The sequence below is a fragment of the Corvus moneduloides genome, chromosome 8 (assembly GCF_009650955.1).
Source record: "Corvus moneduloides isolate bCorMon1 chromosome 8, bCorMon1.pri, whole genome shotgun sequence".
NCBI classification, from domain to species: Eukaryota; Metazoa; Chordata; class Aves; order Passeriformes; family Corvidae; genus Corvus; species Corvus moneduloides.
Window position 1 is genome coordinate 3,321,167 of NC_045483.1, and position 17,046 is coordinate 3,338,212.

The 17,046-nt window shown below is 41.1% G+C and overlaps 1 protein-coding gene across 2 annotated transcripts in view; it reads right to left on the bottom strand.

The window, feature by feature from the left end:
• Positions 1-17,046, bottom strand: part of ZRANB1 (zinc finger RANBP2-type containing 1) — a 40,837-nt gene that overhangs the window by 7,719 nt on the left and 16,072 nt on the right. For both annotated transcript variants that reach the window (XM_032115977.1, XM_032115976.1), the window contains exons 4-7: positions 8,423-8,610; positions 6,745-6,898; positions 4,365-4,436; positions 3,384-3,582 (exon numbers count right to left, since the gene is read on the bottom strand). In XM_032115977.1, the coding sequence (XP_031971868.1) occupies positions 3,384-3,582; positions 4,365-4,436; positions 6,745-6,898; positions 8,423-8,610 (613 nt within the window). The remainder of the gene's footprint in view (positions 1-3,383; positions 3,583-4,364; positions 4,437-6,744; positions 6,899-8,422; positions 8,611-17,046) is intronic.

Genomic DNA, 17,046 nt, shown 5'->3' on the forward strand with positions numbered 1-17,046 from the left:
AGATATTAAGGGAGAGAGAGAGAGAGTGGCAAAGGCAAAAACATTTACTCAACCACCATAATCCTGACAGCAATATTTAACCCTTGCAATCCTTTATCCCAAGAAGGGGGGAAAAAAGAGAGCAAGTATCAGGAAAACTGATTTTGTTCTGGTTTTTTTTTATCTTCAGGAGACTCCATTTATTAATCCTCATTTAAGAGCCATTTAAAAAAGAAATGCAATTTCGACAGCAAACATGATCCAAGTTCCTACCAGGCTCCTGCCCAGTTTGATACTTCTTGCAATAGGGGTTTTTTTAAGTCTTATTTAGGCTTATTTAAGTGTTGATATACAGGGAACATAAGTAAGACATTCCATTTCATACAAGAGGAGTTGCTCATTCTTCTCACACAAAAAATACAGGTATTTTTCTATTTTTAACAACATCTTGAGTTAATTAACTTCAAAGTACTTGCACATCAATTTCCAACAGCCCATGGTTAAGAGGCAGAATCTGTTTTCTACCAGATTTTGGAGCAAAGGGGTGGTAATTCCATATTATATGGAGTTGTAAAGCAGTGTGGATAAGAATCAAATATGCAATGTGGGATTTAGTTTAGTTATGATATTTTATTTAACCATTTACCAAGAGAAATGACACATTAAGAAGATGATGTTTACTTTTAAAAATTTTAAACTCTATATAATCACCACACTAAGAAAAAGCCACAGCTTCATATTAGGAATCAGGATTTAGGGAACAGTGCTAAGCCAACTTTTAACAATGGTCTTTCCTGTGAAGACAAAGAAACCATTCTGAAGTTTCAGCTTATTAAAAAAGTCACTGAAATGAACTCATTTAATTAAAACTTGAGAGTATTAGCAGACAGTGAGTGTGTGTGGATAAGATCTTTCCTATGCTTTCAGTGAAGCTGGAATCACCCTAAAATCTTGGTGTGTAGGACAGCAGCCACCAGCCAGGCTGGCTTTCCTGAGTCCATCTAAAGCCCTTGCATGGTTTAAAGTTCCTATTACTAAGATGTTTAGATAGGTCTGTGCTAATTCACAGTAATATATCCACAGGGAATCTCCTGGATCTGCATTCCAGCTTTTATCCAAACACACCAATATTTCCACCTTTGCAGCTGATAAATATTTTGCCTGTTTTCTCCCATAAATCTCTAACTGAGCACTTTGTGCTAAATGAATTCATTCCCAGGTCTCCTGAAAGACATTTAATCAGATTCTGGGTGAAAGAAAAGAAAAAACAAAGCAAAACAACAACAACAAAAACTCCCACATCACCAGAGTAAGAGAGAAAGCCCAGAAAATTCAAGGGAAAAAAGAAAAAAAGGAAAAACACCAAACTACTCCCCAAAAGCTTGACTGATTGTGAAAGTGTTCTCCTAAAGAAATTTCTTCCCTGAGTTAGTCAGCCATACACAAGATTTTGATCTTATTTAAAGCAAACTTTTCAGGTTAACACAAGAGAACTGAATGCATCCATTAAAGAATAAAATTCTGAAAGTCAACTTAGGGCATATGCCCATTCTCCAGCAAAAGCTAATGGTGGCATACAAAAAGGGACACATCAGAACACACTTTTGTGTAAACTAAAAAAGTGTAGCTACTGAAAGGTGAGTGGAAAAGCCTCTGGGAACTTCACTATGGAGCTTTTTCCAAGTACCACATACAAGACTGTCTCTGGTAAATAGATTTCTCTTTGTTTAGCATCTAAACAAATAGAACAAAACAAGGTCAAGTGAGTTACATGAGTGTTTTCTGTCTGACTATAAAAATACCCATTTTTAAGTGTCTTTGTGGAGGCTTTGAAGAATAATTCCACTAGATAAAAGTTTAAGCAGGGATTGTATTTAAGAGCCTGTTCCAGTGACGACATTGCTTCCAATCAGCCACATGTCCTAGCCCGCAAAATTAAATGTATCTTCTCAAATGGAATCTATATAGCAAGTATAGAATGTACAGGATGATCAATTTACAACAAAACCTGGCTAAAAGACTTATTTTAAAGACTTGTTCCTAATAAGGAACATGACTTGTTCCTTACAGACTTGATCTTTAAAGTCTGAAGACTTGTTCCTATAAAGGAACACACCAATCAGTTAAAAATTATGCTTCTAATAAGGATAAAGATTAAGCAAATTCAGAGTAAAATGAAAATTCTGTCTAGACATAAACTAAAAAGTTTAACAAGATTTAATAGCCTCTAAATGAGTGTTACATTTATATACACCAATAAGTCAACCACAGTTAACACCAACATTTTGAGAGATTTGATCCAAAGCTCAGTAGTTTGCAGCATGTTTTTGGATACCATGCTTGGTTTTGTTACCATAAAGAGCAAAACCTGTTCTGTTTTGGCCTGATGGGAGCTGCCTGTGATGCCAAGGAAATTCCTGCATGGACAAGATGCACACTCCATGCTGAACAACACCAAAGCAGTGACAGATCCTTTCAGACACTGGTTCCTGGGAGAATTGCTACTGAGACATCACTTTCTGGAATCCAGCTCCGGAGGCTAATTTGGGCAGTTCTCTCCCAATAGCACGAAATTTACTTAGAGGTACTCCTAAATTAACCTTTGTTGTTGACCTGCACAGCACTGAGGACGGGGACAGGCTCTTTCTGCAGTATGTGCTGACAGTGTTTCTCCTGTCCTTGACTACAAGAACATCAAATAAATGATCACCTGTGTCTTGGATTATCAGTCTTTATCAGCTCATCCCTTAGTCCAGGACACCCTGGAGAGCTGCTGGACAACCACTGGGGGTCCAACTAAGATCTTCCCTCTAGCAGAAGCAAACCACACTATCCAACTAAAGAAGGTTGTCAGTGCAAAGCAACTGAAGTTGTTTTACAGAATGATGAATCAATTTTATGGCCAAATGACAGAATAAGTTAAATGCCAACACTCTGTGCTTTACTGCCATTATTTTAGCAGGCAGAACAGGGATAAAAAGAGCAGTCCTGAGTAAAGCCATAACTAAGCAGATGGAATGAAAATACTGAAAAGTTTATAAGGAATAAAAAAGGCTGTCTTCTACTAACAATCTTCTGCACAGCTCCCACCAAGCAGCAAGGCATGGCATGTGCATGATTTACATTGCAAGGACACAAATTCCAGCTGCAGTAACTGTGGTTAGTGCATGCTTGACAAGTATAAAGCATTTTAGTGTTTGAAATGCCATTTGCTGAGCATCACACGCCATCCCTGCGTTCGCAGTGCCCAAGTTTCCAGTGCTCGTATTTAAAACGTAAGATTAAGATCACAGCCGGGACCACGGTGACTCGACAGCTTCGAGGAGCACAATCCCAGGGAACTGGGGAGGGGTGGCTGTGGGGTTTTGCCACTACAGCACATGGAAAAAGCTGCCCTAACTCACCAGTGGGAGCAGTCGTGTAAACTGTCGTGCAGAGCCTTGCGCAGCACGGAGTCCTTGTCGTAGATGCCCCAGGTGGCCTGGAGCACGGAGTCGAGCAGGCAGTCGCCAGCAGTGCGGTTCCAAAGTGCGTACAGCCTGCTGTCCAGGCGTGTCCCCAGCTCCAGGGACCAGTTAATGATGGGAGACTCCTCTTCCAGCTCTGCAACGGGACAGCCAGCTCTTAAACACTCCACTTACTTATCTCAGAGAATTCAGACAGAAGAATAATGGCACAGTCTCAATAATCTGCCCCTCTGCATGAATAAAACTCTGCTTTCCTTCAAGGTGAACTACACCGGCAGAAGAAATTTCTTCTACTGTCAATAAAATAAACCAAAAGCAAACCAAACCATAGCATGACATCATTTGTTTGAGGATTGTTACTGAAATGAAAAGATTTTTTTCAGTTTTCCTTAAAAAGCTTGTGACTCAAAACTGACTTATAAAGATTTTTAAAGCTCTACAGAGATACACTACAAACATGATTTCTACAGACTCTATTCTCCCTCTGCTGCATAAATAGACTGGAAACGTTAAAATTAAAATAGTTTTACATGGGCATGCAGTGACAGGTTAAGGGGGGATGGCATCCTACTGCCAAAGGGCAGGGTTAGATGGGATATTGGGAAGGAATTGTTCCCTGTGACAGTCGTGAGCCCTGGCATAGGCTGCCCAGACAAGCTGTGGTTGCCTCATCTGTGGAAGTTGCTGGTTTGGAGCAACCTGGTTGAGGGGAAGGTCTTTAAGGTCCCTTCCAGCTCAAACCATTCTGTGACTTTATGAATTCCAGGGTGAAGATTAACATGAAATCATCCAATCTCTGCTTAAAACATGTTCATGGACAAAGCCACATATATAAAGACACACGTAGTTTATTTTTAGTAAGAGAAACATTCTCTGATGAAAAGCCAGGATGATCCCAGCTGTTCTCGGTGCATTTACCTTTCTGAACATCTCTGTCAAGTACTTCATCAAATAATTTTTCCTGGACTGTGGGTGGTAAATCTTCAATATCTGGAAAAACAGACAGCAAATACAAGAGTCACTTAATGCTACTGTAAAAGAGACATCACCAGCTGCTGCTCAGGAGAACTCACAGAACAGCTTTTGCCCTATCAGGTCTAACACTTCCTCTGGAAAGCTGCTGTCATGTGTGGCCCGAGGCTTTGCAGAGCTGCTGAGGGAGGTTTGCACCTCAGCCTCACTGTCACACCTTTGATGCAGAAAGGATCATCACAGCATGCATAGGGTTAAGACTGTATTTCTCTGAAGGAGAAAGCGGAGAATCACTTTGAGGTGAGAAATTTAAAGGAGTAATTTTACTTCCAACCCTATTGTATTTAGCACAGCTGCAATCCTAAGCAATGGTTTTCCACCTATCTGAATGGCTTCTTCTCTGCAGTCTATCCCAATGGACAGATACAGTTTGTCAAGGAATGTGTTCTTCTCCAGAATATACACTTCCTTAATCATCTCATTCAGACCTCAATAAAATAGTTTTGAGAACCCCAAAGGTTTGCAGATAAGTTAGAAAACAAGAAATGGGAAAACCATTGAGCCATGGAAAATGCCCCCTACTGACAACTGCTCCAAGAACTTTAGAGACAGAATTTGCAACTACCTTATAAAAAAGAAGGAAAAAAACCAACAAACACTCTCACACATTCTAAAACTCAGCATGTGCCACACAGTAAATATTTGCTCCTGGCCTGCATTCCAAAAGGATAAGCAGTAAAGGGTTGCCAGGCAGAGCAGCAACCAGAGAAACTTTGCTGGTTTCAGCACAATCATGAAACTTAAACACGTGAAAGTTAAGGCAATAAATAAAATAGGAACAGGAATATCCAGCATCCCTTCAGGCACTCTAGGGGATAAGGACTGGGGCCTAAGTGGTATTTCAAGGACACAAAGATCTCTCTTAATTGCAGTGTGGTAGCTGCCAGTCCTGCTCAGATGTCCAATACCCCAGGGCTTTTAAGTCCACATTTAGGCACATGAGTTGCTACTGAAGCACATTAATGCTTGGTGCAGGCAGGGTGATGTGGGGTGGTCCTTTTTTTGTGTGATTGATTGGGGCTTTTAAAGCTAAAACTGCTTTTAGTGGCCAGCAATCAATTTAAAAGCTTTGCACTCTAACATCCATGCATTGGCTTTTCAGGAGGATCCAATCTGTTAATTTGAAAGGTTGAGTGGAAACTGGTTCCTAAACTACATTGTTTAGGTAATATCTGAACAGAACTGTGTGATTTATACTTCTATCCTTGGAAATGCTCTCTGGAGCCAAACTGCAAAAGATGTGCAATTGGCAAAGTGTGAGGAAAGTGGAAAGTCTTGATGCTTTTGAACAGTCTTATTTTCTAATTACTTAATGGCTTAATGTGTTAAAAAGCTGCACAGTGCTTTAAGATGTGTCTCTTGAGAACACTGAACAAATCCTTCAGCTCTGGAGAGAACAACATTTCTCACGTGTGTTAGGAAATCCTTCTGTTGCCCGTTTCCCTCCTCTCCCCCAAAAAGCAATGAAGTTTTAGTCTCCTACAGACACCCTGTACACCCACCCTACCTGCCTCTCATACACAACCCACAGAGTACAACTGAATACAGCACCTCAATCAGGTACCCAAGTGGTAAATATTATCCAGACTTTTTGAAGAGGAGGAGATGGAGTAACACTCAACCAAAAGGGTTCCAAATAGAATTCTTAAAATGTTTTATAAAACACACAAAGAGATCTGCTGATTGGCACAGTTTCCAGCTGCATATTTTCTTACTGCTTGTAGCATTTCTATTAAAGGAAACAGCTACTGAAGATTAAAAGTCTTCTAATAGCTCCTTGTTAATAGATAAACATTCTCTTGATCTCAGAGTACCTCAAAAGTATTCAAAAAGTGCTATTGCTACAAGCAGGTACAAAGAACAGCTCTGGGTCTCAAGAGAAAGGACTGGAAGCTAAAATAGCCATGTGAAAAGTCGTACCATGGACCAGAAATGTCTGGGCTCCAATATTCACTTTAAATACAGCCTTTCCTTAGAACACACCACTTTTCTTCCATTTCTTCATGTCTAAGTAGGACAACAGATGCTCAGCTCACAGGAGCAATGCATGGATGAAAGTGTGCAAATACTGAGCAATTAAATTCAACTATTAAATCTGATCTAATAAAATAGGTCTTAATAAATAAACCTCTTAATAAACAAATTAATAAAGCTCTTAATAAATAAAACCTGCACACACATCACCACCAGAAACTCAAAATACATTATTTTCAACTAGTGACCAAGCAATAAAATCTTCCAGCAGGAAGAAGGGTTTTGTAGCTACCTGCAGGTAACGTAAACGTCACAAGGTCAGTCAGAAAATAGCAAGCAAAGTCTCCCTTTCGCTGATGAAGAGATGCAGCAATTTCACGGCGGATTTGTTCCGTGACCTCTGGACACACCATGGCAGGAATGCACTTGGCTGCATGCTGGGATACCTGTAACACAACACAGTTACTGCACTCAGGATTATCCCATTAAATATGAAGATTTGGGAGGGATGACCACCAGCAGAGAGTACTTGGTTAGCAAGGAATGCAAGAGACCTATAAACACTGGCACTCTGAAAGATTGAAAGTTTAGTGACTCCTAATGAACTGTCTCATTTGTCATGGAAATGATAACTGGTTAAAAACATCTTTCAATCAAAGCAGTGAATTAACAGGTGACCACTCCCAGCCGAAAAAGAGATAAAAACGGGAAAGAGCTCATAATAACGGCAATCCCAAATCTCATGCATGAGCCCAGTCTAGATTTAACAAAACTTCATTACCGCAGTACTAGACAGTTTCCTACAAACAATCTTCCCAAAAACTATTAAGCTAAGATAGTTAAATTTCTACAGTTCTAGTCATCACTGGCAGCAGAAACTAGTTCAACAAGGAAGGGCAAGTGGCACAGGGATGACACCAGATGCATATTAAAAAAACACCTTTAAGACCCACATTTTCACTCATTCATATCCTAGAAAAGGAAAGTATCACTGGGGCTCAAGCACTACTAAGCATTTTCAGAAATGGCAAGATGAGTCAGTATTCCTAGGCACCGAAATAAACCAACCACAAAAGTCTCTAAGACAGTATTTCAGTAAATTAACTTGTTTTTAAACATGTAACTCCATCCACCCAGAGTTATGCAAGCAGCACAAAGCTACTGCTATTAGTCGTATATAAATATATACTCAAGGCTTTAGCTACATTTGTCTTGCTTCATCTACTCTTTTTAATTATTCAACACTGAGCATTCCATCATCTTTATGTGCTTTGCAGGCAAATAGCAGCTTTCAGAATTGCACAAGGCATCAGGGAAGGAGGCAGAATAAAAATCTTGCCCTGATCAGGTGAGGAACCAAAAGTCTGAGTTGAAGAAAACAGACAAAAAAGGATAACAGAATTATTTACAGGACAAAGATGGAGAACAGCAAGTCACCAGAAGTGAGGTGACAGAAGGAAATGGAACATGGAAGAGCAAAACAGAAGAACCAGTCAGTTTATAAAATGGGCAAAAAATAGAAAAAATTCATCAATTTTGCAAAGCAAGAAAATTACTTCACTCTGGAAGAGAAGCTCCCACAAAAGCCAGGAAGGCCAGACCAGGTAGACTTACTCATTAACAAACTCAGAACAAACTACGCTGGCACTGATGTCAGTGCTTTGCTTTGAGAGCATTTCCTCTCCCCCACCCAGAGCACAGGAAGCCTCACAATAGCTCACTTCCACTGCCAGTAAGGTCACAACGTGTGCCAAGACTGTTCATTAATGAGAAAACTGAACATCCTCAGGACCATCACAACAGAGTCTCTTAAAGCAAACTCACTTCTTGAGGAGAAATCCAAGGCACAAAGCAGCAATTCACATATATTCTAACAACACCACAGGTCAAAGCTGCGTGCCTCTGGCTGCACACAGTGGTGTGGTTACATAAAATGCTGCTCCCTCTCTGCAAGGGCCAGGGGAACTCACCTCAGTGAGGAGGATGGCCAGCATGTCCTGCCTCTGGAAGCGGATGGCCAGGTGCACGAGGGTGTAGCCCACGTCGAAGGCGGACGGGCGGTTCAGCAGCCGTACCTCATCTGCCGTCAGCTGCCGGGCAATGTCCCCTCCGGACGACTTGTAGGCTTCCACAGCAGCTAAATCACCTTCCACAACTCCTGAGGGCAGAGAAACAACATACAGTTCACTTTAGACAGCAAGGGAACAAGCTACCTTATTTAACAGCTCGCCTGTAGCTACCCTGTAACAGGCTGAACAGACGAAGATCAATTGCGTAGCAAGAAACTTGACAAGTTTTAATTATTTTAAGCAGAAGATTACAAAATATTTACACTTACCTCATCTCTCAGACCATTTCTATTAACCCACACTAGCTGGAAAATGTAAGAGATCAAAAGCCAGCTCAGAATTGGACCTGTGATGAAACACTGGCAGTAACATACTCACAAGCATTTCATTTGACCAGAGAGAAAGTAATTTCTTCACATGACAGAGATTAGTTTGATTGTTTTATCTTCCCTTTTATCTCAAAAACAAACTACTAGATCATAGAAATAGGATCTATTAAAAGGTTTTTGGACTAAAAGTTTTATTTGTTCCAAACAGTACAAATGATACAGAGCACAGATTTTTCTCTTCAGCTCACCATCTCTGCTACTAGTGGAACCTGAGAGTTTCACTCGGGGTACTCTATTAAAACTGAATTAAAGAGGAATTAAATACACTGTGTGTACCTTCTAAAACAAGATGGGAGGAACAATGAATGATCCTAATGTCTTCTAGAGTCCCTGGCAATCTTTGACTTCTGCACCATGCTTCATATCAAGACCACTCATGTTGAATGTATTCCTTAGCTGCAGTTATCAGAATACACTAAGAGGTGGTGCTTATGCTAACAGTATCTGTTCCAATATAAGACTTCCTAAATTTACAAATGCCTTCAAATATATTCTATTTAAGGTATGTGGTCCACGAGAGAACAGTGCAGTGCTGAACTGAGGAAACAGAATAGTGTCCCTGAAGCCATCTTGAATGGAGAATAGAATCTCACCACTGAGAAGCAGCCCTTGTTGCAGCAGCTCAAGCAGAGAAGAGTAAGAGCACAGATGACAAATGAGAAAACCCTCTCCCTATTTTCTGCAGCTAAACCTCCTTCCCAGCTCCTGAGAGTCAGCAGTTGAGTAGAGGCCACAAGGCTGGCGATTGAGGCCCAAGTCCATCTTTTACTTCATTTGCTCACCAGAACTCAAAAAAGTTGATTGAAAAGGAAAGGTCATCAGACCCAATCAGGACAATCACTCCCACTCATGACTTAAAATAAAACAAAAAAAAAAAAGGAAAAAGCCACAGCATTTCCTGCCCCCTCAAACAAACTCCACATCCCAAACGAGCAAAAATCCCCAACCATAATTAAAAAAAACTCCAACACAACAAATTGAAGCGGCTGCTAGAGAGAAGCACACTAACCACTGGCTTGCTGGTTAAGCCACGATTTAGAAAAGCATTCTTAGCTCAGTGAAAAAGTATCATTTTGAATGCTGAGATTATAAAGCTTTCAGAAGAAATGCAGGGGAGAAAAATGGGATTATCAGTTCAAGACATTTCTCTACAAAGTTATCAGCTGTGCTCTGTAAGCCTCCACTGATAAAAGCTTGATTATTCAACAGTGGTCTAAAGCAGAGAAGTTCCAAAACAACAATTCAACTGCAAATTTTAGTCATACAAGAATGTCATAGGTTAGCAAACCGCCCGGTTACAAACCGAACCCGCGACAAAAACCTACCCACTCATTCCCAAGTCCTAACAGACCAGGGCAGAAGGAAAACCATACAAGACAGTATTTTTTTAGTTTTCTGCTGCATGTGTCTGTCTCCTGTAAGGAAGACAATTCCTGTTCCCTCTCCAGCACTACTGTCTCATTCAGTGCCTGCCCATGTATTCTCCCAAGATGAGTTTTGTCTGTCCAATTTTAGTTCTTGCTCTGTAGGAGTCAGAAGTGCCAAGTGTACAACTTTATTTCCATGCAAGCACATTTTTGCCACTGATAAGGCAATTCCTCATGGCTGCTGCAATGATCATTCCAACCAAATACTCCAAACTGACATTTTTTTTTTGCGTGTGTGTAGATATGTATGTGTACACAGATAACAAATCAGACTAATTTCTCATGACCTGCCCTCTTAAAACAAGTTATACCACAGCTTTGGCAAACCCAAGAATCCAGGAAAGAAGAAATTTGATAAAAGAGCAGGTTCTCTGCTATCTTATGATATCCTTAATTTTTTATTATTACATTAATTTAAGAGAAGCATCTTGTTAAAGACTAAAAGCCACTAAGATAAAGACTAGTCACCCCTTTTTGTATTTTAACTACTCCTACTGACACAAGAGAGATTCCAGTTACCACATCTGCACCTTCCACCACATCCCTCAATACAAACACACCCAAGACCAGTAGGTGGCCATTCTGAGAATCCAAATACCCACAATTAATTTCAAAATTCAAACAAATATCCCTAAAATGATCTTTTGGTGACAGATGGTTAGACCCAAATCACATTCCAGCCAGCCAGCCTGTCAAGCAGTACATTTTACTACAGCCTACTACTGGGAAATTCATTATTTTAATTATTCTTCTAGTCCCCCACCCTCAGCTGCTTATTATCATCCCACTCTTCATCAAACCTCAGCAACAACTGAAGTCTAAGCTGATGCTGAGGTGGTCACATGAGGTTTGGCAATGCCTTTTTCAAGCACTAACTACTACAAGCTGCAATAAGGATCCAAATCAGTGACATGTGCTCTATGCAGCACTGCCAGTTCTGGAAGTTTATTCCCACGTCTTGCAATTCTTGACATTCCTAAAAGCCCCATGTCCTAGAATTACTAAAATTGTTATATAAGCTGTCAGTTAAAAAACTTTGCTGATGAAGTTTAAGCCAAAGATCAATTAATACATCCAAACCAGGCAAACTGCAGATGTTTTCTGGGCCTTATTTTTTTAAAAAAATTATAAATGTATTTTTAGTGGTATTTTAGGTACAGGGTTGGCATGCTACATGACACAAACTAGCACAGCTACAGCTCACTGAGAGATCGCAATGTGACTGTGTGCATGGATTGTATCTGGTCATTCTTTACTCTGTAATCAAAACAGGTAAAAATGACTCTTTATAGCAGGGGGAAGCATCAGGAAATTTGTTTGTCTAGTCCAACTCACTACTGCAGCACCAGTATTCTGTGGGCATTACAAACCTCTCTGGCCCCTCTGAGCCACAGCAAGAAAAGTCAACGTTTCTCTTTACCTGTTCTACCAAATACCTACTCCATTGGAGCCACTGCAGAAGAAAAGGGAAAATTCCTGACCATCAGGTGCCCTCCTGCTTACAGTGCCAGTCCATGCAAGCCAAGGCAGCAGTGAACACAAAACACAGTGATAACAGGCAGACTGTCAGAAATATGAACCAGAAAACACAAATCTTGCCCCAGAACTATGAGGTGGACTTGCCTACATGCACCGTGCCTGCAATTCTGAAATTCAGTATCACCATTTCAGAATGAGACCTGCATATGCTTCTATTGACAATAGGAGGCACATTCCTACAAAGGCTTTGATTTCTGTGAGATAAGAGTCTCCAATTCATTAAGTCTATTTAAAAAGAGCTTGAAAACCCCACTGTTTATGAAAACTATTACAGAAATATTTACTGATGTTATAATTCCCTGCATTTCACAATGCAGAAGTGCCTCATTACTTACACAAGCAGACTCCGAATCGTGTCCTGATCCAGCACTGTGCCAGTTGGATTATTCCCCACTGACACCCACTGCATTCCCCAGACTGTTAAAATGTCAAAAGGAAGAGTGGCATTTGCCTTAAGATTGTTCCCAGAACGCCCGGGAGCCTCCAGGAGCTCAGCCTCTTGTGAGGGCACAGCCCTGATCAGCTTCAAGAGCAACACAAATGCAAACACATCCCAGTGACTCAGTGCCTGCTCCTGATCCACACAATCACAGCTTTCCTGGAAAGTGGCCTCCAGAAACGTCCCTTTGCTGTTGCACCTGAATACACCAGTTTTTGCATCCCCCCCCAAAAAATTGTGCTTGGCCTAACGTACAAACTCTGACTATAGTCTGACATGTTAAGAGAGAGGACAGAATGCCAAGTGCTTCGCCCAAGTCATGAGAAAATACAACTGCAAGTCAGAATTCTGCATTTACAGGTTCAACTGTGCTCCCATTTTGCAATTCAGGCATTTCCTCTTATTGGAAGACTTTCACAGCACCAGGAGCCAAGGCTTTTCTTCTTCTAGTAAAGCCCTGCCTCTTACAGCACAAATCAGGCATTTGCAGTCTCAGGATATATTAGATGATAGAGATTAAGAAAGGTATTTTAAAAGATTAAATTAAAAAACCTATTAATCAATTATATCTCTTTGTACCATCTTGATCCTACTACAACTTTTACAGCTTCCTTCTTTATTAGATGTCAATATTACCCTCATATTAAATAAGCCAGAATTAGCTGATAAAACCAAACTATTTCAGCTTAAGGTGCTATTAAGTTTATTCTTCAGAACACGTAAATATTTATAGGGTTTAGTGCAGTTATATAAACTTGGAAAATATGCGAGGTAGGCTTACAAGCATTTCTCGAAAACCAAGTCCTGTTTTCCTTAATTGCACATTTCCAGTGGCTTCAGAACAGCCAGATAGAAAAGTTCTCAAGGAAAATACTCCAGCAGCAGCCTTTATTTACTTCAGTATCTGACAGTTGTGGAGTACAGGCTGGCACAACCTGCTCAAAATGAAGTAGGCAAATTCTTTCAAGCAGACTGATGCAGTTGTGACTATCTGGGGATTAGGGATTTCTGGGATTCAAGGAGGCTGCAATGCCACGCAACCAACGTGTTCTCCCATCCGAGCAGATTGCAAAAGGAAACACTTCATCTTAAGGAGGTACCTTGTGTGGGACAATGCTTTGAACTGCTTGGCAAGAGAAGGCAAATTTCTCCAACAACCAAGTTACACATTTTAGAAGTCAGAAGTCAAGACAGATCCTGCTATAACATAAAACAGATGAGAGACAGAGCTCTGTGCTGCTTCTCTTCTGCTCCAGATACAACTGCAAGTGGTCTGTCATATATATGTTCTCATTTACTTGTCTAAGGACTAATCCTAAGATTGGTTTAAGTGTCAGCAAGTGAGAGGCTGATCAACTGACCCACTAAAACCTAATTCTGACACCTGTTAACAATCTCTGCTTCTTTAACACAGAGTGCTGAGGGCCTGTGGCATTCTCTGGAGCTGAGTCAGCCCTCAGGCTCTTCCAGCTCTTCACCAGGGGTACATCAGGTGGCCATAAATGAAGTTTTATTGGTACTAAGTGACTCACAATTTCAGCCTGGGAAGAATTTCTCCTGAAGGAAGGACTGCTTTGCAAGCAAATATGACACACCAACTGATAAAAAAAGAGAGGGGTTGTCTGAAAAACCTTTATGGGCCTCTAACCACACCCTTCTGTTCCTTCTCCTCTTTTTTGATTTCCAGGGCCTCCCCTGTCAGTATCAGCACACAATCAATGGTAGATCACTCTCCAGGTAATGACACTGAGACAGAAACTTCTGTCTATTAAGGTTTTTTTGATTCTTCAAGCTCAGCAACTTGCATCAGCTTAAAAAAAGAAATAAATACTTCCAAGAAGACATGTACCTTAAACTTGAAGCCATCCAATGCATGAGGGGATGACTATTGGCTATTCTTTTTTCCATGCAAACAGCTCTTCTCCTTACATAGAATCCATGTTGTGTGTTTTGAATGTATCATTACAGGACAAAGCAGCACAGATGTAAGAAAAACTGTTTAAAGACGTCCTTATCCCTCTCCAATCTGTCAGAGGTATTCACACCCCTTGTTGCTTGCAGGGTTGTACCCTAAGAGGAGGCTGGACAGTGGAAAATCATTGAAGTCAATTATTAAAGTTAACCATCAGAGCTTCTAAGGCAAATTGAAATAACTGGTTTTAACTTGATCATTTATTCAATTATTTTTAGCATAAAATATCACAGTGTTTAAGAAAAGTAGTCAAGAGACCAAAGTTAAAAGTGTGTTTCAGGAGATGATTTTCTGCCAAAGAATAAGGCAGGCAGTTTTCCTCAGTCTCAAAGATATACACACACAAATGTAAGGTGTTTGTGATAGGACAGATGTACAAGGCACAGATGACAACACACCAAGATTTCTTACTCAGGTGAGAGCTATGATCTTGCATCTCTGCTACCTGGCACAGCAGCCAAGTCATGCTTCCCACTATCCTGGGGGAACAGGGAAGGAGGCCAGGCTGTACAACACACAGCAGGGACTCTTCCCCTCCCAACCATCCCTACAGGCACCATCTGCCATCCCCAGCCGCAGCCAGAGTGGCAGGTCATCACCTGGCAGTGAGTAATCCATGCTGCACTTCCCTAAACACTTCAAGCCTAGACTGACACCAGCAAGAGAAGGTGCATGACCTTTCCCGGCCTCCAGCAGCTTGTTCCCACCCATACACTTCCCACTCCCTTATCACAGCACAGACAGAACCATCAAGGTTCAGCTGGACCATGGGTATGGTGAGGAGGCCAGTGTGAGCTTACTAAACCAGCAAAAAGAAACAAAACCCCCACACTCCTCACAAAAACATCCCCTAATCAAGCTTCATTTTCAAACATCCCAGGAGAACAGAAAGGGGCACCTGGGACGACTCTGGGTGGCAGTGCCAGCTGAAAGCACCTTGTTTATGTCAGTGCCTTCAGGCTGCCTTTATAAATACTCAGTGAAAAGCCAGAGGCTCTGCAGGACACAGAGCAGGAGGTGCCTCTGTGTCTCCTGGAGCTGCAGGGCAGAGTGGGACACAGCCCAGCCAACTCCATACCAAGGTCTGGACAGGGACTCTCCTTGCCCACAGGGCTTCTGAAGGCCTGGGTAACACATCTGACACTAGTTCAAAAAAGTAACAGGATAAAAAAAACCCTGTAGGAGAGATAAAGCAGTTGACAAAGGAAAAACTAAGCAGACATGGTGTAAGAATACTAGGAATGAACTAACAGTCCTTTTAAGGATGTACTGCAAAACAAGATTCATGACAGATTGCTCTAAATATTTTGGATTTGTTTAAGAAACATACTCTTAGCTGTTTCTTTCACAGAGCTAAGAAGAATGTGTGCCTACTTGATTTGGGAGGCACCATCCCCACAGGAAGGTCTGGCCCATGAGAGCAGTGTCCGCCCTACTGACCTGAACCAAGAGAAGAACACACTTTTCTCACAGCAGGTGATAAACACGTGGAGGAGAAAGGAAAAGGAGAAGAAATTCAGTTTACTTTTAATCTATGGGCTGCAGTTCAAGCTCAGGAGTTGAACTCATAACTCAAGAATCCCCAGCAGTGCCCTGCAGCACACACACTCTGCCAGCATCACTGTCAAATCCAGCCCTGAAGTGCCAGGAGAGGGGAAGCTCCAGGGTAACCCCCAAGCAAACTCTGGATGCCAGAGAGGTTTTATAGGCACAGCCATCCTCATCCATTTGTACTCCTTAAATCCACAGCCAGCTGGAACCAGCTTCACCAGGCCCCACAGCAACACTTGATTGTTGCACATGACACTCCCTAAGTCCCACAGGCCACCAGGACTCCCTGACAGTGCCTGCCACAGGTACCATGAGTTATAGAAAAGATAACAGAGTTTAATTTTAAATATATATCAGTTCCCTCTCCTAAGAAATGAGTCACCTTGGACTTCACATTAACCTCATCCTAGGACACGATGGTAGAAAATGCTGGTGTCATTGCAGAAACCATTTGTAATTCCTCTTTGTAATTTAAACTGGCATTTGCAGGTAGCCAGGTTATCCGGGCACACTTACTCCAGTTTCTGCTAGGATTTTAATAAATTTTAACCACATGAATCAGTTTAAAATCTCATCTTTTTGAGAAAGAATCACTCAACAGACACATTCACTCTGAAAAAAAGCAAGCCAGTAAAAAAAACAACATTCAAGTACATTTGCTGGTGGAGTTTGAATAGGGGAATGCCACTAATCCTTCTGATTTGGAAGGAATACCCTCCATCAAGGAAACCATGCATGCTGAAAGGCAAGAGTTGCACTCATCACATTTCTTACAGCCTGGATTTGCAAGGAATGGAAGCCTTATTGACATGTTTACTTACTGAGGTGGGAAAAGTATTAATGGATGCCTGAACAGAACAAAAATAAAAAAATCCAAATACACACGCAAGTACCTTCTTAAATCTACTTGATACACATCTCTCTTCATGTTTCAGCTAAAAAGAACAGATGTGGAAAAGAGTAGTCTGATATACGTTTTTTAATGAAACTTGACATTAAATTTAAAAAGCATTTTGTGCTGGAGTTAAGATGTGAAGAGGGAGTTCAACCAAACAGCTGTCCTAAAGTACAAGACATTTTCCTTGGTACCTTCTGACAGATAATATCTTCGAAGAGAAAAGAAAATAACCACTCTGCCAAGAATTCCTCCTACTCCTGCTCCTTTAATCTTTATTTTTAACTTCAGGGTTAACTTTAAAAGTTAACTT